At 48.6% G+C, this 26031-nt stretch overlaps 1 protein-coding gene across 1 annotated transcript; it reads left to right on the forward strand.

Moving 5' to 3' along the window:
* The first annotated feature begins 591 nt into the window (after positions 1-591).
* LOC139051689 (uncharacterized) lies at positions 592-26031 on the forward strand. The gene is made up of 6 exons (XM_070528661.1): positions 592-1157; positions 2767-2876; positions 4704-4813; positions 19469-19627; positions 22959-23056; positions 23723-26031. Exons 1-6 carry the CDS (start codon positions 763-765, stop codon positions 24183-24185), a joined length of 1335 nt encoding a protein of 444 aa, XP_070384762.1. The 5' UTR covers positions 592-762; the 3' UTR covers positions 24186-26031.

Genomic DNA, 26031 nt, shown 5'->3' on the forward strand with positions numbered 1-26031 from the left:
TGTGTCACCGCGTGCCGGCAGCTGCAGAAAGCAGCATTTCAAGGAGGCCAGTCGCGTCTTGCCCGCTCCTTGTTGCATTTATTAGAAAGTGTCCGTTGGTGTTCAAACTTTGATTTACTCCGTAAATTTTTTATTAAACATTGTTGAAAGTCGCAAATTCCTAGAAAACGAAACAAGCAAGTTCACAACTCGAAATCAGAGAAGGAAACGATGTCACAAGTCCGTAAAATGTAAATATTAGTACATCTAAAGTGGTCAAAAGTGATGTAGTGTACACGGATCCCAAATGGACCGACCACTAATATGTGAGTAGCGCTTTTGCAAAACACTTGTAAACAATGCAAAAGATGAACGTACTTCCGACGCATATCGTAGGAATTTTCTTGTGTTATACATAAACAGCGGTAAAGCGTCCTCGTCAGCGCTGATTCCCCATTGTCAGACAGAGTTACCTTGCAACGTCGAGGGCGCTCTCGCATTGGCGAGTAACTGGCGTCATATTTAGGTTCTGACTACATTGCATCAACTTGCTCAACTCCTGGCCAAGTTCACCGCGTCACTATTCGCAAAGTGACGTCGCGTAACTGAGCATATCACTTCGCGCCGATTTCTGGGAACATATCATTCGCGGCGGCAGCGCCACCGCAGAACGCACTGACACATCGAGCGCATCGAGGAAAGAGCAGTACGCTACTTAACTCTCCATAACAGCCTGTGCTGCAGCGTGTTCACCCATTCAGCGCTCCGCTTCGTGAAGTGCTCATGGAAACGGCAATGCTCGAGGCGTCGCCGAGGCGTCTTCTGTGGGCGTCCATTAGCAGGGCTGCAGAGCGCGCGCGTTCGCCGCCTGTGGATGATTGCGCCCTCTTTGAGCAAGAGACGGAAAGCCTCCCGCGTTACCTTAAGGAACTTCCAGGCTCCCGGAATCACGAGAAGGGCAGTATTACGCCGCTAGCACAATCTCCAAGAAACTTCGTGCGGCCGTGTCTGACGTCTGTGCCCAACGTCATCGCCGAAATGGTGACAGCGGCTCGCTATAAGCTGTTGCTGGAGACCCTAATGTTTCGCACATGTCAAAATGGAATCGACTGCATCAATGGGAACGCCGAGACCATCATCGGCAGCGATGGGCTTCTGTCGGCTAGCGTGCACGCAAGGTATGCTCTTATCTCAAATGCCTGTTTAGCTGTTCCTTTCGCTGCGATATTTTTGCTTAAGCGTTGGTCGTGTTCGGACTGCTTGGGACGACAGATAAAAGTTCACTAGAAAGCTTTCACTGAGCGCCCAAAGGATGAAAGGGCGGTCGAGGCACCACCATTGAATTAGGTATCAACTAGAAACTCTAATTGGTGCGCTGCTCAATGGCTCGCTCTGCATATTTTAGAGCAAAGCTGCTACCCTCTCGATAGTCGGCGTTTTTCGCGTCAGCGTCCGTTAGCAAAAAATCTGAAGGATGCCTAAGCTTGTTTAAGAGTGGAACGCGACAGCATTGAAAGATCCCCGACTGCTTCTGACGCTTCCCGGCAACTGCAGCTTATGTAACCGCTATGTTTACCGCGAAACGCTGGCGACAAACTCTGTGCACGAAGGCAAATTTTTTGGTAGAAACGCGGCCTCTTGCGTGAGCCGATCCCAGAGGTTGTGCACAGCCGCGCCAGAAAGTTAAATCATTTACAGGTTTCTTATATTGTTTCGAACTTTTAATATGTCGGTCTGAAGATTTAACGTAAAGGCATGCGCTGTCGGTGTTTTGTTTCATGCCATTTGTTGTGGGCTGTCATTCTCAAAATTGAGAAATAACTTTGTCGAGAATGTGACAAGTTATGAGCAACTTTAGTGGAATAATGGTGTGGCAATATAACCCACATATTCCGCATTTCATATAGCAAGGCGTGGCATATACACATACCTAAATATGTACGGAAATTTTCGGTCACGGGTGAGTCCGCCGACGCGGGATTTTCTGCAACATGAGGCCCTTATGACGATCTCGCGTTAAAACGTGGGCCTATCCTGGTGGTAGGGCAGGAGCAGTGGTTCGTACCCACGTAAGGCAGAGGCTTCAAGCACTCGGCAAAGTGAAGCGAAAAGTGCATGCATTATATGGAATCGCGCATACCACATGACACCATTCGTTTCAATAAATAACAAGCATCCAAACCACATAATTGATAAGGCGCTCCTGATAATGCCAAGCACGAAGCGCTCCCCGCATGAGTTTCCCTGTAAATATTACTGTAGCGCAAGCAGCCGCGGCGACCGCAGCTTGCGACGTGCTGAGTGACGTCTCTAGCCTTTCGTCCATAAGAGCACCAGGCTGGCAACTGATTTCGTTTTTGTTGTAACACCGCCATATTCTCGACTCCCGAGCAGCAGCGTGAATGTGAGGAGTGTTACAGGAAAAAACGGCAATATGACCAGCAACGGCTTGATGCCGAAATTACAATTACTCCCTTTACTACCCTTACTCTAAAGCATTGTGCACTCCCCTCATCAGTTCTAGTGGTTTTCAGCAGCTTCGCTGGACATCCACTTTCGCAGGGCTGGGATGGCGATTTAGTTCACGTCCCTCCTCGTACTCTCGCCATCCCTTGGTATCCCATCTATATTTGCCACGGAGGTCTTCGAAGACCAAACGTATTGGTTTGGGAAGGGAACAATACCCGAATTACAGCTGTGAACAACCAAATGAAGGGTACAATGTACACCAGACCGTCGGTTCCCATGAAACGTTCATTTGGGTGAAAGTTTTCCTCCCTCGTGCAGTTCCCGCTGCCTTCACGGGCAACTTCACGGGATGGAGCTGCTGCAGCGCTACTTCGTCTCCGTGGACGTTCAGATTTATGAAGAGACAAGCGGCTCGTCTGACGACGTCTGTGAGTTCGATGAGCCATCTCATTCCTGTTCAAAATCTTTGTAATATTATTGTCTGCGGTCCTAGAACCATTGTGGCAGGAAGAAATTTCCTGCGGCCAACATAACAGTGTCACGTAGTAGTGACGGTGAAGAAGGCAGCCAAACTGTGAACGACACTGGCGTTTTATTAGGCGAACTTGTGCCCTCAAAAGCAGGCTACGCTCAAAGACCGACAGCGGCGAACAAGTCGGCGATCGTCGAAAATCTTATCTGCCGGGCAAGCGCGTCGGTTTTTATACACGAGCCATCGAACCAGGGAAAGCGCTGGTGCCCGCGTGTCCTCCAGAAAGTTCTACACCATTCGCGTCGCGCATACATGCCATCAGAAGGTTCCGTGGCAACCAGACAGCGGATGGAACCATCGATAACATTCCAGAAACTTCCGATACGTGCAGGCGCGATAACGTTTACTAGACGGTGAAAAGCGCTCACCCGAAAAAGATAAACTAGTCCACGTGTCAATGTCCCCCTCCCAAAAAGCCCGATGTTAAACATAACAGGAAAGCGAAACAGTCGAAAGATAAGTCCACGTGTCAATAGCGTAAAAAAACACACGGATCACGTGGCAGGGGCTGGTCCACGCCAGCTTGTCTGCGAGCCGGGCGTGCAAGCACTGGTGAATTGCTGGTGCACTCTGTTACGTCAATCTCGCAAACCCTTTGATATGCTATGGTTGAGAGCAAGACGCCCAGCATATAGGTCAAGTGTTCCGTTGAAGCTAATAAGTGTAAAAGCGCTCGCAGGAAGAGGCTGCTGAATGCGCAAGCGGTATAGCTTGGGCGCCTCGCCCTCCTCATTCGATGATCTACATGCACTGCACTAGCTCGGCCCCACCGAAACATTTCATACAGCTGCGTGCTCCTCGCCTCTGGTCCGGAGGCGATGAGTCCGGATCCGGAGTCACACACTACTGTGTGCCTCGTAATAATATCGCGGTTTAGGCACGTAAAACCCCCGAAATTAATTTATTTTTAATATTACACATTCTGGTAGGTTTTTGCTGCTGCGATTAAATTTTTTGGCTGTAACTGGATAGGGAACGGCCACGAACGGTAATCATCTCGAACAAATGTAATAAAACGAGTCCGCTGTATATAAGAACGCTCTTGGTGGAAGGTGTAGGATATCTTGTTCGTTTGTCTAACGTATTCATGTCTCTCATAAGAATAAGTAGTTCCATTTTGGCCTAAAAGAGAACCCGAGTAATCCATGACTGCTGTGACTTTTATGATGACTTGCAAGATAGTGCGCACCCTCTTCTGTGCAGCAGCCAGAAATGGAAACTCTCGTTCGAATACAAGTCATATTCTCTTTATGGCTATCGATGATATTAATCCTCCTTGGTGGTATCTGTCCACTTCTTGGCCAGCTGAGTATTGCTTTGTCTTTTGCGTTTCACGAGATCTCGAAAACGCGGCCTAGAACTCACGCTCTTCAGCAGTGTGTAGTTGCGCGTTGGCACCAGTCTACGAAGATTTATTTTGTTTCTTGAACAATGAGGGAAAGCGCCCATAACAGCACTTTCGTTTGGAAAATGCCTTTCGCAAACACGCGCACAATATTTTTGCTCATCGTATATATTTTTCTAGATGTGTCATTCGGCAAATAGACTATACTGCTTCTGCTTTCATTCCTAATTTTTGATGTTTCCTCCCGGACTCGCAGATTCTTCCGTTTTCGAAGTGTCTCGCTTATTTTTGAGCTTTACTGCTGGCGTTATTATTCACCCCTATATCCACGAGTGTGGAGTGCTTTGTTTAAAATCGGTGCCTTCACTTTTTACGCAGCGTCGTATGTAGCACTGCAGCCAAACCTGCTCGACGGTTTCAGTTGGGCCAAGTCCACACTGCACCTCAACTTGTCTGCGCATCTCAAGGAAAGGTTGCGGAATTCGCCGGTGAGTGCTGTGGCGCGTATTATTTACACCATAAACTAAGTGAACAGAAAGGTGCGTTTGCGATTTCAATGGCCCCACTTGGCAGCAAGCTTAGGAGGGCATTAACGCTACACGGCTGAGTTAGGTCACGGAATTAGCCTGCGCAAGCCGAATCGTGCTGTAGCTGACTTTAAGTTGCCGTGAAGATGCAGGGGCGTTAACAATACTAGCATTTATAATCGTAATGTGCCTTTTATTTTCGTAAATCTCCTATAAGGCCACTTGCCATGAGCTGAACGATGAACGCTTCATTGCGCGTGTGGCCATGCATACTGCGAAGTTCTTTTCTCATCTTTCAGTCCTCTTTACCGCGTCTCATTTGCCGCGGTAGCACAGTGGCTATGGTTTTGCGCTGCTGACCTAGTGGTCGCGGTTTCCGTCCCGGCCGCGGAGGCCACAAAAACGCTCCGGGACCGTGTAGTGCGCGCACATTAAACAAACCGCGGGGGTCACCGGTAATCCGAAGCCCTCCGCTATGGGGCGTCGCGTAATCACATCGCATCAGGAGGCCAGAGTAGATGGTAATGAAGAAGGTCCCCTAGGGGAACATCAGCAGATCATCGCCGTCGATAACAGAAAAAGGAGGAAAGCAAGAACAAGAGCTCGCCATGCAATAGGCTACATAAACATGCAGGGCGGCAGAAGAAAGGAAAAGTGGGCACAGATTGCGGAGCAGTTTAATAGAGAACAAATAGGAGTGTATGCGGTTACAGGAGCGCACCTTGGAGACTCAGAAGAGCCGCCAGTTATTGAGAATTACGTTTGGGAAGGGTGCAACAGAGCTAAGTCGGAAAAAAAAAGGGAGGGGGAGTCGGAATGCTCATCCATCGGGGAGCCAAATGGTATGGTATGGTATGGTAAAACTTTATTAATTAAAGTCCTGCAGATCGTGAGTCTTCACGAAGCGGGCCGCTCCCACGTGGGAACCGGAAGGCCGAGCCTCTCGGCCGCATCGTGGGCCTGCTGGACAGCCCAGAGTTGGTCAGCCAGAAGAGGGCTGCGGAGAACCGCCTCCCATCTGGCCGAGCTGTTAGCGATGATAGAGCGTGACCGAGCACACCGCCAGAGCATATGGTCTAACGTGGCTATATCTCCACAATCGTGGCAGGTAGCGTTGGTGTAAGTATGCGGATAGATTTTATTTAAGAGCGATGGATTCGGATAGGTATTCGTTTGTAGTAGACGGAGCGTTAATGCTTGAGCTCTATTGAGGCGCGGATGAGGAACAAAGTAGGTTCTACGGCTGAGATAGTAGTGTTTAGTTATCTCGTTGTAGGTGGAGGGCGTGTCCCTGTTCTCTAGTGAGTCGGCTTCCGATTGGTCGAGGGTAGCGCGGTGGGCAAGTTCACGCGCAGACCCGTGAGCCGACTCATTGAGGTTGGGAGGAGCACCTTTTATCTGACCCTGATGTGCCGGAAACCAATAAATGAAGTGGTGCGTGATTGCCTTGCCCCCAAGAAGTCTGAGGGCCTGTTTGGAAATGGTGCCTTTTTCAAATGCTCTGACTGCAGATCTTGAATCACTATAGATGGCATCCCGTGAGCTATCTAGCAGGGCTAGTGCAATAGCCATTTGTTCAGCTATTTCGGAGTCCCTCGTCCGAACCGAGGCAGCATTGGTGATTCCTTGGCGACCATCAACAGTGACGATGGTGAACGCCTGACGTCCCTTACAAGAAGCGGCATCCACAAAGCTGACCTGTCGCTGATCATTGTGTATTTGCCTAAGGAGGTTGGCCGCCCTTGCCCTCCTTCTACCGCTATTATGATCGGGGTGCATGTTCCTAGGTATTGGCGCGACCGTAATGTTCTCACGAATCGACGGAGGAACGTCAGAGAACTCTTCTGCTACTCTATCGGGGTGATATCCGAGTTCCTGCAAGATAGATCTCCCTGCCTTCGTTGTTGTGAGGCGAGATAGCTGTGCGCGCTCCTGGGCCTCTGCGATCTCTTCAAGAGTGTTATGAATGCCAAGCTGCATTAATCGCTCTGTATAAGTGTATACGGGTAACCCGAGAACCCGTTTGGTAATCTTCCTAAGCTGTGCATTCAGTTTATCCCTCTCTGCCCGTTTCCATCGATGCATGGCTGCCACGTATCTAAAGTGGCACAGAACGAAGGCATGCATTAGTCGAATGAGGTTATCCTCCTTGAGTCCATGATGCCGATTTGATACTCTCCTGACTAAACGAACAGCACTTTCAGTTTTAGTAATTAGCTTGCGTATAGTCTTGCCATTTGTACCCCCTGACTCAACGATCATGCCCAAGACCTTGATTGAATCGACTTTGGGTATACGACAACCGGTTTTTGTACATAAGTTAATATCTTTGTCTTCTAACGATGTCCATCCCTTGGGCCTTGGACCGCGTTTCTTGGGACTATACAACAAAAGTTCCGACTTCAAGGGGGAGCATCTGAGACCGGTGGGTTCTAGATAGGTTTCAATAGTGTCTATTGCCTCCTGTAAGGCGCCCTCAACCTGACCGTCATTGCCTCCTGTGCACCATATAGTTATATCGTCAGCATACATAGTGTGTTTGATGCCTTCAATCTCGAGAAGCTTTCTGCTTAGGTCAACCATGGCTATATTGAATAAACAGGGGGAAATGACGGACCCCTGTGGGGTGCCCCTCTCGCCAAGTTCCAGTAATTGGGATTCGAGATCGGCCACCCGGATGGTAGCCTTCCTATCCGAGAGGAACGATCTAACATAGTTATAAAATCTCTCACCCAGATTGAGCCGAGATATCGAGGCTAGGATATGCGAATGTAGAACGCTGTCGAAGGCCTTTTCAAGATCAAGTCCCAAAATGGCTCGAGTGTCGCTAGAGTCGTTGTCTATGATTTGATTCTTAATCAGTTTCATGGTATCTTGTGTGGATAGGCCTGGTCTGAATCCTATCATACTATGGGGGTAAACGTCGTTATTCTCCAGGAACCGGGAGAGTCGATTCAGGACCGCGTGCTCCGCTACCTTACCCACACAGGATGTAAGCGAGATGGGCCTCAAGTTGTCAACGCTAGGTGTTTTTCCAGGTTTGGGTATGAGTACTGCGAGGGCAGTCTTCCAAGGTAACGGGACGGTTCCACTCCTCCAAATTTCATTAATATCCTCTGTGAGGTATGCGATTGATTTTTCATCCAGATTTCGCAACGCCTTGTTGGAGATGCCATCCGGCCCTGGTGCGGATCTACCATTGAGTCCATGTAGAACACTTCGAATCTCCTCAACGCCAAACTCTGCATCCAGGTAGGAATTGGCCTGGCCCTGGTAATCGAGATGTACAGGAGACCGCCCTGAGCCGACTGGGAGATATTTGTTGGCAAGCGTGCGGATTAGTTCGTCCTCAGAGGTCATTCGTGCAGCCTCATGTATGGTTCTAGCAATGACATGCCTCTGATTGGACTTAGTATTGGTCTCGTTAAGCAGATGCTTAAGCAAGTTCCAAGTTTTACCATTGCGCATTTGGCCGTCTATCGAATTGCAAACCTCGTCCCACTGCTGTTTAGAGAGGGTTGCACAATGCTCCTCAATGTGTTTGTTTAACTCAGATATCTTTTTGCGTAGCCTACGATTAAGTCGGTGACACTTCCATCTGTTGAGAATGGACTGTTTGGCTTCTAACAGATGGGCTAGCCTGCTGTCCATTTTCTCAACAGGAAGGTCGGTGCAGACCTTAGAGGTTGCACGCCGAACGTCATCTTGAACCTGAACCATCCATTGCTCTATAGTAGGTCGGGAATCTGAGGGAGGCCTCTCCTCCCGAAGCTTGCGGAATTTATCCCAGTCCGTGTACGAGAATTCGCGCTGTTTTTTACCCACGATAGGAAGCTGGGCCTCACAAATATAGTGGTCACTACCAAGGTTCTCAGCCAAGTTATTCCATTTGGCCTCAGTCACGTTCTTAACGAAGATGAGATCGGGGGTAGAGTCTCTACACGTGGATGTCCCGATTCGGGTAGGAAAGTTAGGGTCAGTGATCAGCGTCAGGTCCAGATCCATGGCATTCTGCCAGAGATGCTTACCCTTATTGGTATCATATTTATAACCCCAGGCATGAAACGGGGCATTAAAGTCCCCTGCGACAATAAGAGGGCTTGAGCCTGCCATGTCTATGGCCTTGCGGAGCAGAGTCTTAAATCTTTGCCTTTTTTCGTTGGGACTACTATATATGTTAAGAACATATATGCTGCCTCGGTTGACCCGACCAGGTATGACCTCTACCATAATATACTCAATATTACTACCAGCCAATTTGAGATCATGTGTCACATGAGTGAGTTTCTTACTAACAAGAGTACATAACCCCCTCCCTCCCGACTGCACGGCGACCGAGCAAAACCCAGCCATCGAGATGCCAGGCGAGAGGGTTTCCTGTAATAAGATAACCTGGGGCATCTTTTCACAATTGCGTAGATATTGCTGTAGGGGAGCCTTCTTCCTAGAGAAGCCCCTACAGTTCCATTGCCAAATTCGGAATGTCTCAAGGGGCGGAGCCATCTCTTACGAGCTGAACGCCGACTCTAGGTGGGGCTAGAATCGGGGCTACGTTGCTAGCTGTTGGTTCAGAAAGACGTATCGGCGGGTTCGGTGGCGTTACCGGGCCCACCACAAACTCGAGAAAGGATTCCATTTTGGCCAACCGTTGGTTGGTGTTTGCTTCTAAGGTCGTCATCTTGCTTTGCATCTCAGTGATCCTATCACCTAACTGTTTCAGACTTTCGCTGAGAGCGGTTAGCATCTCGCGCACTTCTGATTTAGCTTTACGTGACACGTTCTCCTGATCACAAGCTATTGCCCTCTTCTTCGGTGGTCGTGACCCGTCGCTACCCTCGGCCATCGGGACCTCCAGAATTTCCGCGTTGATGGTAGCGGTGGGTTGCGAGTTCCTAGCGCCCTTAATCTCTGCTATCTCAGCCATTAGCCTATTAATGTTCTCTCTCATGGCCGCGTTCTCGCGCTCTAATCTCGTGATTTTTTCCAAACTATCATCATGCTCTGGCAGCGACCTCGACATCACCTCTGATGGTCCTCCACGGACCCGATCTGCCCAAGTGGGACGGCCCTCCTTGTGGACCACCTGATGCTGATGAGCATGTCCCCGGGCTCTGGATCTCGACCTGGACCGGTTTCTGGACTCGAAGCGAACCATGGAAGCAGATCGTCCCCTGGAGCGACCACGGGAATGGCTCCGGGATAAACTCCAGGAACGGTCACGATCCCTAGACCGCGATCTCGAGTGACGGCGACCTCCCTCGGGGGCTGTATGCTGGGACCGATGCTGGTCGAGCTCCGGGAACTGGAGCTCAGGACCGCGGTAATCCGGGGTAGGGCTTCTCATCCGGCTCCTTTCGGCTCTGGCTCGTTCTTTTCGGCGACGTCGAACGACGTATGGGATCTTAAAGCGTTGTCTGCATTCCTTTCCTGCCGTGAGATGGCCCTCACCGCACAACTTGCATTTAGGCGTGCACTGATGCTGCTCGTCTGGATTCGAGGCTCCACATCCTCTGCATACGGCTTCGCTGGGTGTCGGACAGACGTCGGCACGATGGCCAAGCCGTCCGCAAACGTAGCAGATGTCGATCTGCTTACGATATAAAGTACATCTGACCAATGCATTGTCGTACCTGACGTAGTTAGGTACCCGGTATCCGTCAAAGGCAACTATGACGGTGCCGGTGTCCTTAATCCTCTTGGCTGCCAGCGCCAGGGGGTTTCTTGCATTAACAATCTTGCGCTGCAACACCTCTGGCCCGTCACAACGGGCAACGTCTCGTATTACACCTTTGCACGTAGCATGTGGTGTGGTGCGGTATGCCGCTACCTCGTGCAGGCGACCCGCCACCAAAATATTCTTGATTCTCACATATTTGGTTGCGTTCTCCTCTTCGGGAGTACTGACCACGACAATATTCTGTTGATAGTTAGGACAGATCGTGTCGGCTTCACGCTTCGAACCTTCGATGCAAGCAGCGGTGTTGATAGCATCAGCCACCACAGTCGGGCCTATCTTGGATATATTCAGGCCACCCCTCACTCTGATCACAATTTTGATGTCCTCCCTGGGAAGCGGCGGCATTCTTCCACGACGAATAATGCGGCTCTTGACACCAGCTCCAGTCCTGCCATGATTGTTGTGCCCGGGCACCGCGTTAGGCCTGGCTCCATTGCCGGGCCTGTCTATGGACGATTTCGTCAAATGGTGTCTTCGGCCAGCTAATTGCCAGCCGGAATCCTCGAGGAAATCGTCGGGTGGTAGCTCCTCCCCTTGCACTGTATATTCCATAAGAGGTCTCGCTGAGCGGCCAAAAGGCCGAGAGCGGTTTCCTGCCACGAACACTTATGGTCCACCGGCGACGCGGTCGAAGTGAAACGAGCCGTAAAATTTGAAAAAGTCCACTCACTGGCAACAGTCTGGTATCCAGTTGGAGCTCACAACTTCACGAATCCGTCGACGATGAAATTAGGCATCCACAAGCAAAAAATCCGGTCAGAAACTTCCCAAAAAACGGGAGCCGATGCGGACAAAGCATTGCGTGTTCTCTTCTTCTTCTTCTCGGGAGCCAAATGGAAAAGAGTAAATTCACAATGTCAAGAGCATCTTTGGTTATCAGGTACAATGAGTGGGAGAAAAACTTGGCTGGGCGTTACGTATTTGTGGATCGGAAATAATTGCACAGAGAACAATAACGAGTTAGTGGAATTCATAAGCGCTGATATTAGGGGTTTCGGGAATGGTGCTCAAATTGTCCTGTTAGGTGACATGAGTGCCCACATGCAGGATTTAGGTGGCTATACCGACAACGACGGGAAGTCAATGCCAGACCTTTGTCAGCAACATAACCTCATTATCCTGAATACAGGGCCTAAGTGTGAAGGGCAGATCACGAGGTAAGTGGGAAACCGGCAATCAACCATTGATTACTGTCTGATGACAGAAGGAATTCATAAGTTGAGACAAATGGTCATTAATGAGGAAGGGTATAGCAGCATAGGGAGTGACCATAAACGCATCATTTAAAAAATGGGATATGTAATTGGGAAAGAGAGCAGTGAGAGCAAAATGGCCAGTCCAAATCTGAAGGCAGAACAAATAGCAAATATAGTCACTAGCGTCGAGGAAGAAATTCGCAAATGGCCAAGTAAAGAGGCGACCTTATAAGTGTAATAATGACAGAAATACGGAAAGAGAAACATGTTCGTTGGAAAGGAACAAAGAAACCGAAAAGCTGGTGGAACAGGGAGATACGAGAAGCCATTGCAGAACGACAGAAAGCATCTCGAGAGCACAGGCAGGCAAAGAAGGTGCAGTTGCCGCAGGATGAAATAGCCAGTAAATGGGAAATATACCGGGAGAAAGTCTATGGTTCAACTACTGGTGCAAGCAAAATTAAAAGGTGGAAGTGAACGTTGGTTGGCAGAAATACGTGAGAAAAAGGCCGCACCTAGGATATATTGGAACCACATAAAATTATTAGGCAGGAAGTCAACAACAATACAACATATCCTAGACGCAGATGAAAACGGACTGGAAGGAGAAGCGTCAATAAATTACATCCGAAAAATAACAGATGAATCTTTCCAAGGGAAGGACGAGGTTGTATTTGAAGGAAAAAAGAGCAAGGAAGAGACCCAAGTGGAAAAGGAGCTCGTGCTGACAAATTTCAACTGGAAGAAAGCGGAAGAGAAAATTCCTAAGCGCACAGCCACAGGGCTAGACGAGGTTCCCATTAGGCTGATTATTGAACTAGGACCAAAAAGTAAGGATGCTCTGGTGAAAGCAGTGGAACAAACTTTAAAAGATAGACTAATACCAGACAGTTGGCGACAAAGTATAGTTGATTTAATTTATACAGGCAAGGGGGAGAAAGATGGAATTCATTCGTATAGGCCATTGACCATTACATCGGTAATACACAGGCTAGCAATGCAGGCAATCAAATTAAAGCTTCAAGGATGGGCAGAGAAGGATGGCATTTTTGGAGAACTTCAGAATGGCTTCCGAATAGGTGGGCATTTCGATGATAACTCATTTGTTCTTACTCAGTGTATTGAAATATCGAAAGTAGAAAGCAGACCGTTATATAGACCGTTATATAGAACGCAGACCGCAACATTTTGTGGGATATGCTGGATGGGGAAGGCTTAGGTAACGATTGTCTACAGCTTTTGAGAGATTTACCTAGAAAATACCGTTTGCATTGAATGGGAAGGGATGAGGAGCGAGGAGAAAGTTGATATCAACAAGGGACTGAGGCAGGGGTGTCCTTTATCCCCGCTGCTGTTTATGATGTACATGGTGAGGATGGAGAGGGCGCTAGAAGGAAGTCATATCGGGCTTAATCTCTCGTATATACAAACAGGCGGGTACAGTAGTTGGGCAGCAGCTCCCAGCTTTATTTTATGCGGATGACATTGTGTTGCTAGCTGACAAGCAAAGTAATTTGCAACGGCTCGCTTATATCTGTGGACAGGAAGGCAACAATTTAGGTTGTAAATTTAGTGTTAGAAAATCGGGTGTTATGGTATTCAATGAAAACAGTGAACAGACAGTGGAGATAGAGCGCCAGGAAATACCTCGAGTAACAGAATATAAATACCTTGGTATATGGATAAACGAGAGCAGTAGATATATGGAAACCCAGGAAGAAACAATAACAGTGAAGGGAATGAGAAATGCAGCCTTAATGAAACACAGAGCACTATGGGGATACAATAGGTACGAGGTCCTCCGAGGTATGTGGAAAGGTGTAATAGTTCCAGCACTTACTTTTGGAAATGCGGTTGTTTGCTTTAAATCATGGGTACAATCAAGACTCCATGAGAACCAAAGGTCAGTGGGCCGCCTTGCATTGGGCGCTCACGGGAAGACTACAAACGAAGCTGTGTAGGGTGATATGGGCTGGACTAGTTTTGAAGTGAGGGAAGCTCGCAGTAAAATTGAGTATGATGAACGCCTGAGGAATATGGAATAAAGTAAATGGGCTGGGAGAGTGTTCAGGTATCTGTACAGAAAAAAAAACATTGGTTCACAGTGGAGGAAAAGAACTAGGAAGCTTATCAGCAAGTTAGTGGCCTGTAGGATGGGCAACACAGCAACAAAGACGGTCAAGCGGAAAGTCCAAGGCTAAAATAATCTCATGGGTGCCGGCAATGGAAAGGAAACCTGCCCTGAGTAACTACTTAAGAGGAAAAAATGAATATGCCTTAGAATACGCACCAATAAAGCGAGATATAAGAAGGAACAAGAAGCATGTGCTTGCTGCGGTAAAGCTAGGGAAACTATGCAGCATGTTCTTTTAGAATGTGAAGACGTCTACCCAGTGGGCGATTTAGGCATCACTGGCCTCCTTGAAGCCCTTGGGTTCAGAGGGAGCAGTGGTAAAGCAAACATGTCCGCAATAGGCAATAGTACGAGGCGACTAGAGGATTGGTTGACGAGAAGTAGGGAAACGACAAAAAAAGGAGACGTACAAAAGCACAGTTAGCAATAGGGGATCAGAAAATTTCGGTGTTGGAGTTCATAGCGTTTATTTTAATTGTTATTTTTTATTGTTTAACTTAAGGACATTAGGCAGTATAATAGCAAGAGCTTGGTGACGCAACCCACCATCCCGTTACAAAGGGGAGGCTCATAACATCCATCCATGCATCCATCCGCAATTGTCACGTAAAAGCCAAGAATTTCATGGAATGGAAACTTCGGCGAGTTGGTCGTAATTCAGGTTTCGAAAAGCTCCTCTCTTGTTGTCCTTTACCTACGACCTCGTCAGTTTGGCGCTTTCTCGAAGCCATGAATTTAGATTTTGAATTCCCCCTTTCCCCAGTGCGTAGTAGCCAAGCGGGCTTTATCTGTTTAGACTTGACCTTCAGGCCTCGTATCACTTCCCTCTCACCTCAACCAGTCTGGATTGCTTCGCGCACTTAGTTACAGGTTGTGTAAAAAAGTTGTGCTCCTGTGACACACCCATTCGCGCCACTGCTGATTGGAGGGCCTACCGGGCGATGATTCAGATTGGAGTGGTGTGGATACAGATGGCCAAATATGTTTTGTGTGATCCTCTAAATTGCGCGACTCTAGTAGCGTCGATGGAGATGAAGTCGTGTTACGGCAGTGTTGAGCACGCTTCAGGATGGTTGCTCCATGTTAGGCGGCTCTACATTGAAATTTTCGCTGAATAATCGTCTTTGCGTTGCCTCACAAGCAAACCTGCTGTATGTTGTCGGTACCTTTCTCCGCCGGATTTCGTCGGCGCACCAGGTGATTGGCTAGCTGCGCTGCGCAACGAATGCTGAATGACTGAGCAACGCAACGTCCTTGCTATTCTTTCGGCGCCGACGGGTTGCCTTCGAATGGCCTCCACTTCACTGAAACGCATTTATATGTAGCGCTTCCCCGTTGCCATCACGAAGCTTGTGAACGTACGAGTATACCCCGCCATTACGTGTGCTTTTTGGGTGGTAATATCACTCGTGGGTACAATTTACTTTGTAATGAAATAAAGGCGTTGTATGAAATTTGCGCACCACTTGCTATTCCCGGCATATCTGGTTGATTTATTCGTGTTAATGTTGTTGGACATGCGCGCAAGTGGATCCGAGCAGCCTAGGGTGTCACTTTGTTCGCGATTAGCCAATCCCGTCTTGGAGCTAGTAGCGTTCTACCGTCGTTATGAGATTAACTCGCATTACAGTAGTGAGCTGATTGTCGTTGTTAGTCGGTGTGAGTATGCATTTAGGTGACAAAATATGCGCTTTATAGAGCGCCGTTCTCTTATATCGTTATCAGCGATGCAGTAAAAACGGGCACCACTTATCGACCGCCGTACCTGATGTCAGTCGTAACAGTGCGATTATCTCCCTCGTTTCCTTTTGCCAATAAGTGCAGTGGAGTGTCGGTTCTACATGCGAATAAAGATGTAGAGCAGAATTAGAGCTAGGGCAATCAAACCCGTATAATCAAGGGCTCGGGACACCAACTACTTATGTCGTCTAGCAGCCGTAAGTGCTGAGAGCTGTGGTTTGTAAGTCCTGCATTTGGGCAAATTATCACAGTGGGCATCCTTTAGGAACGTCTGGAAGGAAAATTCCGCGGCCTGCGCTCTTGATCCCAGATGTCCCATACTGTATTCCGTGGAAGAAAACGCGTCCAAATTTAAAGAATGGGAGTCGTCGGTACCAGTCAAAATTCCGAGGCAATTTTATAGTCGGACGATTTGCGGTTGAATTAGTGAGGCTTTAAAATTCTAGGGCATCTACAAGGTCCGAAGACTTTACTGTCAAGCCGTGTTAACCGCGTCTGGAAACAGCCCGAAATTACAAAATTGCCATGATCATGGCATAGACGTGACGCAATCAATGGCAAAATGATAGATTCGAGCCTGCAGGAGAGTCGCTGCGGTTGATCGGGTGATGGTCTTCGAGTTTTCATCGAAGGGAGATGGAACTCGTTGATGAGATCAAACACTGGTCCACAGATTCTATTCAAGCAGGCGTTTCTTTTTTTTTTCTTCGTCTCGACCACGCATTGAGATAGAGAAGCGCCGACTCCGGCATTGGTCAACGCACTTGCTCTGCACCCTTGACAATGCAGCGAATCCGCTCTCCCTCAGCGTGTGCGGCATGCCGCCATGCTATCTGCCTCCGCTGCTCTCTCTCTTCACAGCAGACCTTCGCAGTTTTTCTCCTGTGGCGCAAATTGGCGGCGAGGAGTTACGGAGTTGCCATCTATCGGAAGCGCCTCGCTGGCATAGTATGAGGGATCACGTGGCGCGCTCCTCATAGGTTTTGCTGTCAGCGCTCACTGAAAACACCACGCGCGAGCTCTCCCGGACATTTCTGTAAGTACATTCGAAACGAGAGAAGTTTCTTACAGTCTAAATAATAATCTTGGGCAAACTGAAAACACACAATCGTTTACAGACGGTATCTCTTTACCGAATACGTACAGTGAACGCCACTGCGATGGAGTCTCCCGAATCGGCTTCTTGCGTGAAAGGTAGGCAAACGCTGAGAGTAGAGTATGTGAAATATGTTCTTATAGTGCTTGTATAACTAAATGGAGTGTAATAGAACGAAGCCTCAATGCAGCGATCGCGCAGATTTGCTGCGACCGACTGCGCGTCTGCATGCTTGTCCGCGCACTGTGTCGCTTTCTCCGGGCGTGCGTTTTCGCACCGTGCCATGAGCTTTAGGCCGCAGAATATGAGCATTTGACAGCGTACAAGCAACCATTGTTGCGTGGGCGCTATCAGAGCTGTTCAAAAATAATTTCATTGTAGAGACTTCGACGCCTACGGGGACTGCGGTGTGCCGTCGCGACGATTCAATCTTTTTTCTTCTAAATTCTTTTACCTTTCAATACTATTTCTCGAGTTGCGTCGCACTCTATGTTTATCGGTGTTCTCAACGTGCAATTTCCCGCTGCTCCTTTTTTGTAATCCAGTGCATTTATTCATAACACAAACATGACCATATGCCATGCTTTTTTTTAAATGTGCTTCTTACCGCTGCCTTTCCACTCCACTGAACTTGCCAGTATCTATAGCATCGACAAGTTCATAGACCAAACCGTCATGACATCAGTCGGGCAGCGGACTCGGGCGAGCGTCTCAGTGCGCGTTTTCAGAACATCGCAGACCGGGCGCCGTAGCAGAAATCTTCCTCGCGTCTGTGCTTGCTGCATACCCGAGTTGTAGCCGATGACTGTTTGCCGGTTTTATGTTTCGCGAGCCAAGCTTCACGCAACTCCTTGTCCTGCGGCTACGTGTGAATAAGGCTGACACCAGGCTCCGTTGCGTACGTCCGGCACTGCGGCACCGAGCATACCATGTTGCGCGCCTTCAAAGGCAGCCACTACCCATGGTAGTGCTTTCAAGTGTTGTTAAGGAGACACTCGAAGCGGGGAATTTCGCCGCTAAATGAGGACCGCAGCGTACGAGGGAATTTAAACTCGTTTTCAGCTCGCTTCGGCGCGCCCGAAGCAGCCGACGCGGCCGCTATGTCCACGTGATCCCTCCTAGCACGTCACGCCGACGGTGGTGCCAGCTTTTCCAGTGGTGGAGCTCGAGGCCAATACCACAAGGGCGTAGGAGAGAAAAGATACACGCACAGGCGTGCTATTTGCGCTACAGGAAAAATGTGCGAAATGTTACACGAACAAGCCCAAATATCTACACTGACAGACCTTCGGTAGTGATTCTCCCGTTCTGCTCTCCTCCAAACTGCTAGCCCCGATTTAACGCGTGGTGTGCCAAAAGAATCGTACACCAGCCAGCTTCAGAAGTAGCTGTTCCGCGGCCGCGTAGTAGGCAAGAACCAAGCTGCGTGTCAATGTCTGATTCCTCCCCCCAGAAAGAAAAAAAAACGCGCTGTGCATTGTTTCGTTGTTCGATAAGCTTTGCAAACATAAAACGATTGCATTTTTTTTCTTCATGAAATACTGCAGTAATCGGTTAGTCAAAACAGTAAATGAATTGCGTGTGTTGCCCCAGTTCCCGAAGCAAGATTACGAACAGACGTAATTGATAAGTAAATCTTATTCGTCATGTACAATCCTGACTACTACATTATTATTCCGTTACTATAATGAAAAAAGTAGCCGTCACCGTTGGGTGACTACATCTTTCACAATTATTCATAAAATAATTCATAATTTATAAATGACTTTATATTTATTATTTATATATACAATCATTTGTAAAAGAACGTCAGCATTGTTTGACGTTCTTTTATAAAACTTCCGTTGCCGTATCGTGTGGTTTCCGAGGTTGGCGATTTTTCTCCAATTTATGTCCATGCGTCCGATATCCGCACGACAGCATTTCTTCCTTTGCAGGAGGATATGGAGGCATTGCTTCAGTTTAATAAAGAACTGCTCTAAGCACTACGGCTTCGATGATGCGTCATCGCATAGAGGCATATTTATATAAGGCAGTGGCAAAGTTGTCCCTGAATATTTTCTTCTCAAGGATACATTCTGCTGTGTACGTCACGTTGAAAATTTGTTATCCCTTCTTAATATTGTGTGTAATCCAGCAGCAATACTCCTTTTCGTTTGGCCGTTCGGGCAGAGGTGATGCATTTCTGCTCACTTCAATTAAACTAAAACCTATGCTTTTGTACTTGTAGGTTTCTTACCTAATCCGTTCTGTATGGGTAACTTATTTGAGTAGGCCTAAGCCGTACCTTAGAGAGAGCGGAATGCAACAATAACGCTCTTGTACATGGATTTTAGGGGCGCATTAGAACCCCAGCTGTTCAAAAATTATGCGGAGTCTCATCACTGTGGTGTGCCTTGTAAGGAGAACGTGATTCTGGCGCGCATAATTCCGCCATTTGTTTTTATGTACGTGTCAAGTGTTACGTAAGGCTTAGGTAATCAATAAAAACTTTAAAACGCTCTTCTTTGGCAGCCCTAGAGTATTTTCAGTTTAATCCCTTCCCTCAGTGGGCGCAAACTGAGATGCGTTTCTGGTAACCTCCTGGGGAATTTCCCAGTTTTTCTCTTCGGTTTTTTTTACGCTATGCTTACGTTGAGGTTTTTTATCCATTGCTTTTGAGGAAAGTTATAGGTGTGGGTCATTAATCGTGACTTATTATTCGCTTCTGTAGTTTAGTGCTCGTGCTGCTCCAACACGCGCCGACATCCGCTACCAGGCGACGGTGCGCCTACTTCAAGTGTCGGAGGACTGCTGGCCTGTCGGCGCGAAGCCTGTGTTGATTCACCTCAAAGAGGGCTTCGTTCACGAACTACTTTCGGACGGCCACCAGGTGAGACTATAGTGGAGAAGGAGGCCTCCCACCTTTGTTTCGGCGGGATTGCACTGAGAGCGACCTTGCATAATGGTAACACAGATACACGAGCTTGAATTGGAAACAGTGTTAAGAAATACATCCGTTATGTTATGCTTCTCTTGGAATCGGTGACACAGTCGTCCTCGCATAAATTGAACGCGGAAAAAAGTAGCTTACATTTCGGTTTCTTCCCTTCCAGGACTTGTATTATCCAGTTGAACTTACTGCAAATTCTAACGCGACAGCTAGTTCTTCACAGGCTAAGAATGATTTCGAGCACTAGGTTAGGGAAAGTTGCGGTGACAGACACGTGTCGCTGTCTTTGTCATTCGCGAGTGTACGTTCCCTAAGGCGTGGTGAGCAACGAAAGTATGCGATCCAGAGTGAGGAAGCCGCTAAAGTGCATGTATAAAAGGTATCACTCCGTCCTCGGCACCGTTACAGCTCCGTTGCCTGTAGCAGCTAACGTTAACGGCGCGGACATACTCGGCGAGGAACTTGGCTGCTCACCGAGAGTGGGACGTTGCAAGCAGTCGAACGGGGTGCGCGGAACACGTGGAGAGAAGCGTCTCCGCAAAGATGTCACTGATCGAAGCTGCAAGCACAACTGAAATGTCCGCGCCTTTCTTTAAGAAGCTCCCTCGGCCCGCCTTCTAAATAACTTTATGCGTAGACTGCTTCCGCGTTACGAGCGTTGATCCTGCAGTGAGGAACAGCGCGAACGACTCTGGGACTTCTATGAGAAACCGCCTGCAAAACAAAACCGCCTCTGCAAGTGCGCCCCCTTGAGAGAGAAAAAAAAAGTAGACGGAAAGACAACAGCAATTTGAACTATATTTGATTTCTAGGCAGAAGCTGCGAACGGAGATTGTGTGGCAATCGCTAGAGCGACAGTAGTCGCAAGTAGGTTTGCAAGTGTCTGGCATATGCATTACCTATGGAAGATAGTACCCGCAGCGGTTGCCGAGTGGGTATTGGCCTCGAGCTCCACCACTGGAAAAGCTGGCACCACCGTCGGCGTGACGTGCTAGGAGGGATCACGTGGACATAGCGGCCGCGTCGGCTGCTTCGGGCGCGCCGAAGCAAGCTGAAAACGAGTTAAAATTCCCTCGTACGCTGCGGTCCTCATTTAGTGGTGAAATTTTCCCGCTTCGAGCGTCTCCTTTACAACGCTTGAAAGCACTACAATAGCTAGTGGCTGCCTTTGAAGGCGCGCAACATGGTAGGCTACTGCTCGGTGCCGCAGGGCCGGACGCACGTAACGGAGGCCGGTGTCAGCCTTATTCACACGTAGCCGCAGGACAAGAAGCTGCGTGAAGCTTGGCTCGCGAAACATAAAACCGGCAAACACTCATCGGCTACAACTTGGGTATGCAGCAAGCACAGACGCGAGGAAGATTTCTGCTACGGCGCCCGGTCTGGGATGTTCTGAAAACGCGCACTGAGACGCTCGCCCGAGTCCGCTGCTCGACTAATGTCATGATGGTTTGGTCTATGAACTTGTCGATGCTATAGATACTGGAAAGTTCAGTGAAGTGGAAAGGCAGCGGTAAGACGCACGTTTAAAAAAAGCATGGCATATGGTCATGTTTATGTTATGAATTAATGCACTGGATTACAAAAAAGGAGCAGCGGGAAATTGCACGCTGAGAACACCGATAAACATACAGTGCGACGCAACTCGAGAAATAATATTGAAAGTTCAAAGAATTTAGAAGAAAAAAAATGGCTGTGGCTTAGGTAAGGTTAAGCCCAGGATGCGAAGCATACTAGCCTTTATTTTAGTTGTTGAACCACTGTTTAGCCTGGTGAACTGCTGTTGCTTGGCTATATTTGGTTCGGCTAGACGAAGAAACAACTCATGCATTACTTCTTCGCCTTCAAGAGTGGAACGCGACAGCGTTCCCGTCGACCCGCCAAGGGGTGTAAGACAATGGGCTACAGGGCAGCGACTACGCGCCCCGCATTGGACGCGGTGAGCGTCGAGCAAAGCAGCGTTCGGCGCGGCAACGAAATGTGCGCCTGAGCAAGAGACGCACGCCTTAGAAACAGCGCGTTTCTAAGGCAACACCGCATTCACTAGAGGCGCTTTTGTACCGCTTTGAAGCGTTGTACTCGTGGCTCAGTGGTAGCGTCTCCGTCCCACACTCCGGAGACCCTGGTTCGATTCCCACCCAGCCCGTCTTGCAAGAGTTGAGCCAAAGCCACTTCTCCTCTGTCGTGACGTCACGGTGTCACGTGATTTCATGGTCACCGCCGCGCCTGAGGAGCTGGGTTGAGCCCTCGTAATATGCTTCGCATAAAAAAGATTGAATCGTCGCGACGGCACATCACAGTCCCTGTAGGCGTCGAAGTCTCTACAATGAAATTATTTTTGAACAGCTCTGATAGCGCCCACGCAACAATGGTTGCTTGGATACTGTCAAATGCTCATATTCTGCTGCCTAAAGCTCATGGCACGGTGCGAAAACGCGCGCGCGGGGAAACCGAAACAGTGCGCGGACAAGCATGCAGACGCGCAGTCGGTCGCTGCGAATCTGCGCGATCGCTGCATTGAGGCTTCGGTCTATTACACTCCATTTGGTTATACAAACACTATAAGAGCATATTTCACATAGTTTGCTCTCAGCGTTTACCTACCTTTCACGCAAGAAGCCGGTTCGGGAGACTCCATCGCGGTGACCGCGCGCAGTGGCGTTCACTGTACGTATTCGGTAATGAGATACCGTCTGTAAACGATTGTGTGCTTTCACAGTTTGCCCAAGATTATTATTTAGACAGTAAGAAACTTCTCTCGTTTCGAAAGTACGTACAGAAATGTCCGGGATAGCTCGCGCGTGGTGTTTTCAGTGAGCGCTGACAGCAAAACCTACGAGGAGCGCGCCACGTGATCCCTCATACTACGCCAGCGAGGCGCTTCCGATAGATGGCGACTCCGTAACTCCTCGCCGCCAATGGCGTTGCGCTGCTGAGCTCTAGGGCGCGGGTTCGACTCCGACCCGGGTGGTCGCATTTCGATGAGGTAGGAATGCAGAAAACGCTCGTGTGCTTGTATATTTAATGCTCGTTAAAAAAAACCAGGTGGACAAAATAAACCCGTGGCCCTGGCACGCAGAACGCCAGAGCCTAATTAATGATAGGCACGTTCGCGTACTGCCGTGACAAAGACACCTTCACAGTGTCATAATTATTTATCGAGCAAATAGTTACTTCCTTAATTTCGTCTTTTTGAGGCTGTGCAATGACTAATATAGGTGTGTGTGTCGCGGAATATGACCAAGTTATGTTGGTCGATCTTCCTTTGCAGACATTGAACCACCCAGTAATGTTTCCTTGTGGAATGCAGCACGTCGCATCTCTGGGCGATCGCACACCGGTCACTCTCGCCTCGTTGGGACCCTACAGGTTGGTGCAATTACTATCATACTTTAGAAAATGACGCATATTTTTTTTAAATGAGTCTTCTTTCTTAACTGATACTATACCTTGCAGCAAAACATAAGGGCACTACTGTCCAATTTCGTGACGTGTGTTCAAATTGGCCAATTGATTCGTTAGTGAAACAGAAGTGACAGCTTAATGGTCCTTGAGAGAATGTTTTGATATGTAAACGCAACAGTAAATAACGACCACTATTTATTGCATTACCACGGCATTTTAAATTTCGATGGAAACGGCAACGATATGGCAAATATAGGTTAGCTTGAAACGAGTGGCATTTCCTTTGCCATAAAGCATCTGTTCCTCCACTTATACGGCACAACGATAGAAAGCGTTCTGTCACGTTTCATTACTTCACTAGTCTTGCCATCCATTCGCTTTTGTCTGAAACAGGGGTCACGTACTGCATTGCGGGAGTAAAAATTGACGAACCGTGGACGAACAAGGGATGCGCTAGTCTGGACGTAGCATTTCGAGAGCGGATTTGCTTTCGTCAGAAGCAAGTCTTGGCCCTCACGAGGACGACGTCTTCACAGGAACGCTGGCTCGAGGCTGAGACTTCCCATGTTCGCCCGCCATTAATCAATACCTGGTAGAAGAAAAAGAAAAAACTCTTCTGGCTTGTTGCAGCATCCCCTCCCCGACGACGACGTCGTTTCACGGCAGCTGTCCGTGGCAGGAAGGGTTCGACGCACGGGGCACGTGTGGACAGGATTTGTTGCAACGTGAAATCCTGGAAGAACCAGTTGCGGTGCAGGGCAGTTACCAAGAAAGAGCGCAGTTTCCTCTTTTTCATGCGGTTATTGGGAACGCCTTGACGTCTGGAGTCGCCTACTGCGACGACGATTACGCTGTGGACAGGGGTCGGGCGACCTTTTTCCGAGACCTGGACAGTGAGGCCCTGCTGCGCCAAATCCACCTGGACCAGCGCCGTCCTCCGACCGCGCTGCCTCCGGGGAGCCGCTGGCAGCAGCATCGGCGTTGTCCCTGCGACGAGGGGCATCAGGCGGTGCGGTTCGGCGTCGGTACCTGCGAGGAAGATCTTTTCCAGGGGCCCATTGCCAGGCCATCGGCTGAGCCGAGGTTTTTTTAACATTGTTTTACGCAACCTTTATTTATTTGTAAATTTCTTTACCAACATTTTGTTTATGTAATTATTTCCTCTAGTTTGTAACGATGTTTTTTATTGTCTGACCTTGCGACGTTGCGTTCGCGATGAACGCATTGTAGTGGCGTTTGTACTGTCCATGCCAAATGAAACACTGGCGCATGGCCGAAGGTAGTTTTATCCGCCTTGTGTAGTGATCTTCGCTATTTGGCTGCGAGGATGCGCGCTCAAGAGGGTTGCAATTGCTTATTTCTTTGAGGGTCCTTCTCTCGTTTTTGTCGCTAAAGCAACACGTAATAAAATGTTCCCAACTGCCTGTACTGGTGCAGCAGCACATTGTTTGCAGCCGGTGCAGTTGAGGTGAGAGCGCTTGGCAGCAAGGAGACCATGATATGCTTATTCGATTCCTGCAGCCAAACAGAATATGCACGGCTGTCTCTGATGGTCACTGGTAGAAGGCGCACTCTACTTTCGGCCATGCGCTTCAGTTTTCTCATTTAGTTTAACGTTGATACGAGTGTCTCTTGCTCTATACATTCTAAGTTGACCTTGTTTGAGGGCATTCACTAGTCGGTGTTAAATTAGAGCTTCTTGCGTTTCCTTCTTTATGGGTTTATCTGCAATAATATAACTGTTGTTTTACCGTTCATAAAAGAGTGCCATGCACAAACGTTCATAGCTGGCTGATGTTGGCCGGCACCGCTATGTGCAAGCGCTACCCCCTGCTGCCTCTTTCCGACCGAAGGAATGGTTTTCGGCACTGAAATTCCGGAACTGGAAGATACTACAAAAACAAAGACGGGGCCCTGAACATGTGATTTTCCCCGTAGCAGCTCTCTGCCTATAGACAAATCGAGAGCGCACGCGTCAGAACCGATCGCCGATTTTTGCTGTGCGGTCAAAACGAAGCTCGGAGCAATGCTAAGCGAAGCTGGACAGGAATGTCCGCAAAATTCTCTAGCGTTAGACAGCAAAGACTTATTCACGTTCGGAACTGTTTCAATAGTTTGCTTCAGTGCACCAATCGTCTGAAGGCGGAGCAGAACTGTATTTTTCTAAACTTTACCTTTAAACCCTTTAAGTGCCCGAATCATTTTGCCTAATAGTGCAGACCCCTTTGATCTCTGTAGGTGACTCTCGCCACAGCATCATTGCGCGCATCTGTGAAAGTATCGAGAGCAGGCACATGCCGTGCGTAGAGCATCCTCCTGTTCGATGAACGACTGCACATATAGTCTGTTCCATTGAGCTCGACGTAGCCCTTGCTGCTTATCCACATCCAACGCTGGAACAAATGCGCGCTCGCACTTCTGAGCCAGCGCCACGTAACTCCCACGACTCTGCTGTGCTCGATCGTCTCCCACGGCTCGTGCGCGCACGAGATAGATGCAATAAGCGGCGGCGAGATATCGGTGAGCTGTTACGCATCAGCTGCTATTTTGCACAGAATGGAAAGCCTAGAAGGCTGTTTGGGCAGGGTACTCCACACGCATGTGCGTACTCTTGCGGCTTTCGCAATGGCGCCCCGTCACAAAGAGCTGATCCTTTGGTCAACGCTCCCGTGACATTGATTGGAGGGCAAGAAAGCTTTGTCGGAAGAAACGCGGATAGTGCTCCAAGAAAGGACACGCATTCTGCTCGTGTATCTGCGAGAAACTAGACTGATTAACGTTACGTGACCTATTCGACACTGAAAATGATGCACAGGCCTATCGAAGACCAATCCCACCTGTATCGACACCACCACCACCACCATCCTGATAGAGAAGTGGTAGCATGTCAAGACATGATGGATTCGTATTTCTTTGTAATACAGAGAACACTCGTCCAA

The sequence above is a fragment of the Dermacentor albipictus genome, unplaced genomic scaffold (genome assembly GCF_038994185.2).
Source record: "Dermacentor albipictus isolate Rhodes 1998 colony unplaced genomic scaffold, USDA_Dalb.pri_finalv2 scaffold_13, whole genome shotgun sequence".
Lineage (NCBI taxonomy): Eukaryota > Metazoa > Arthropoda > Arachnida > Ixodida > Ixodidae > Dermacentor > Dermacentor albipictus.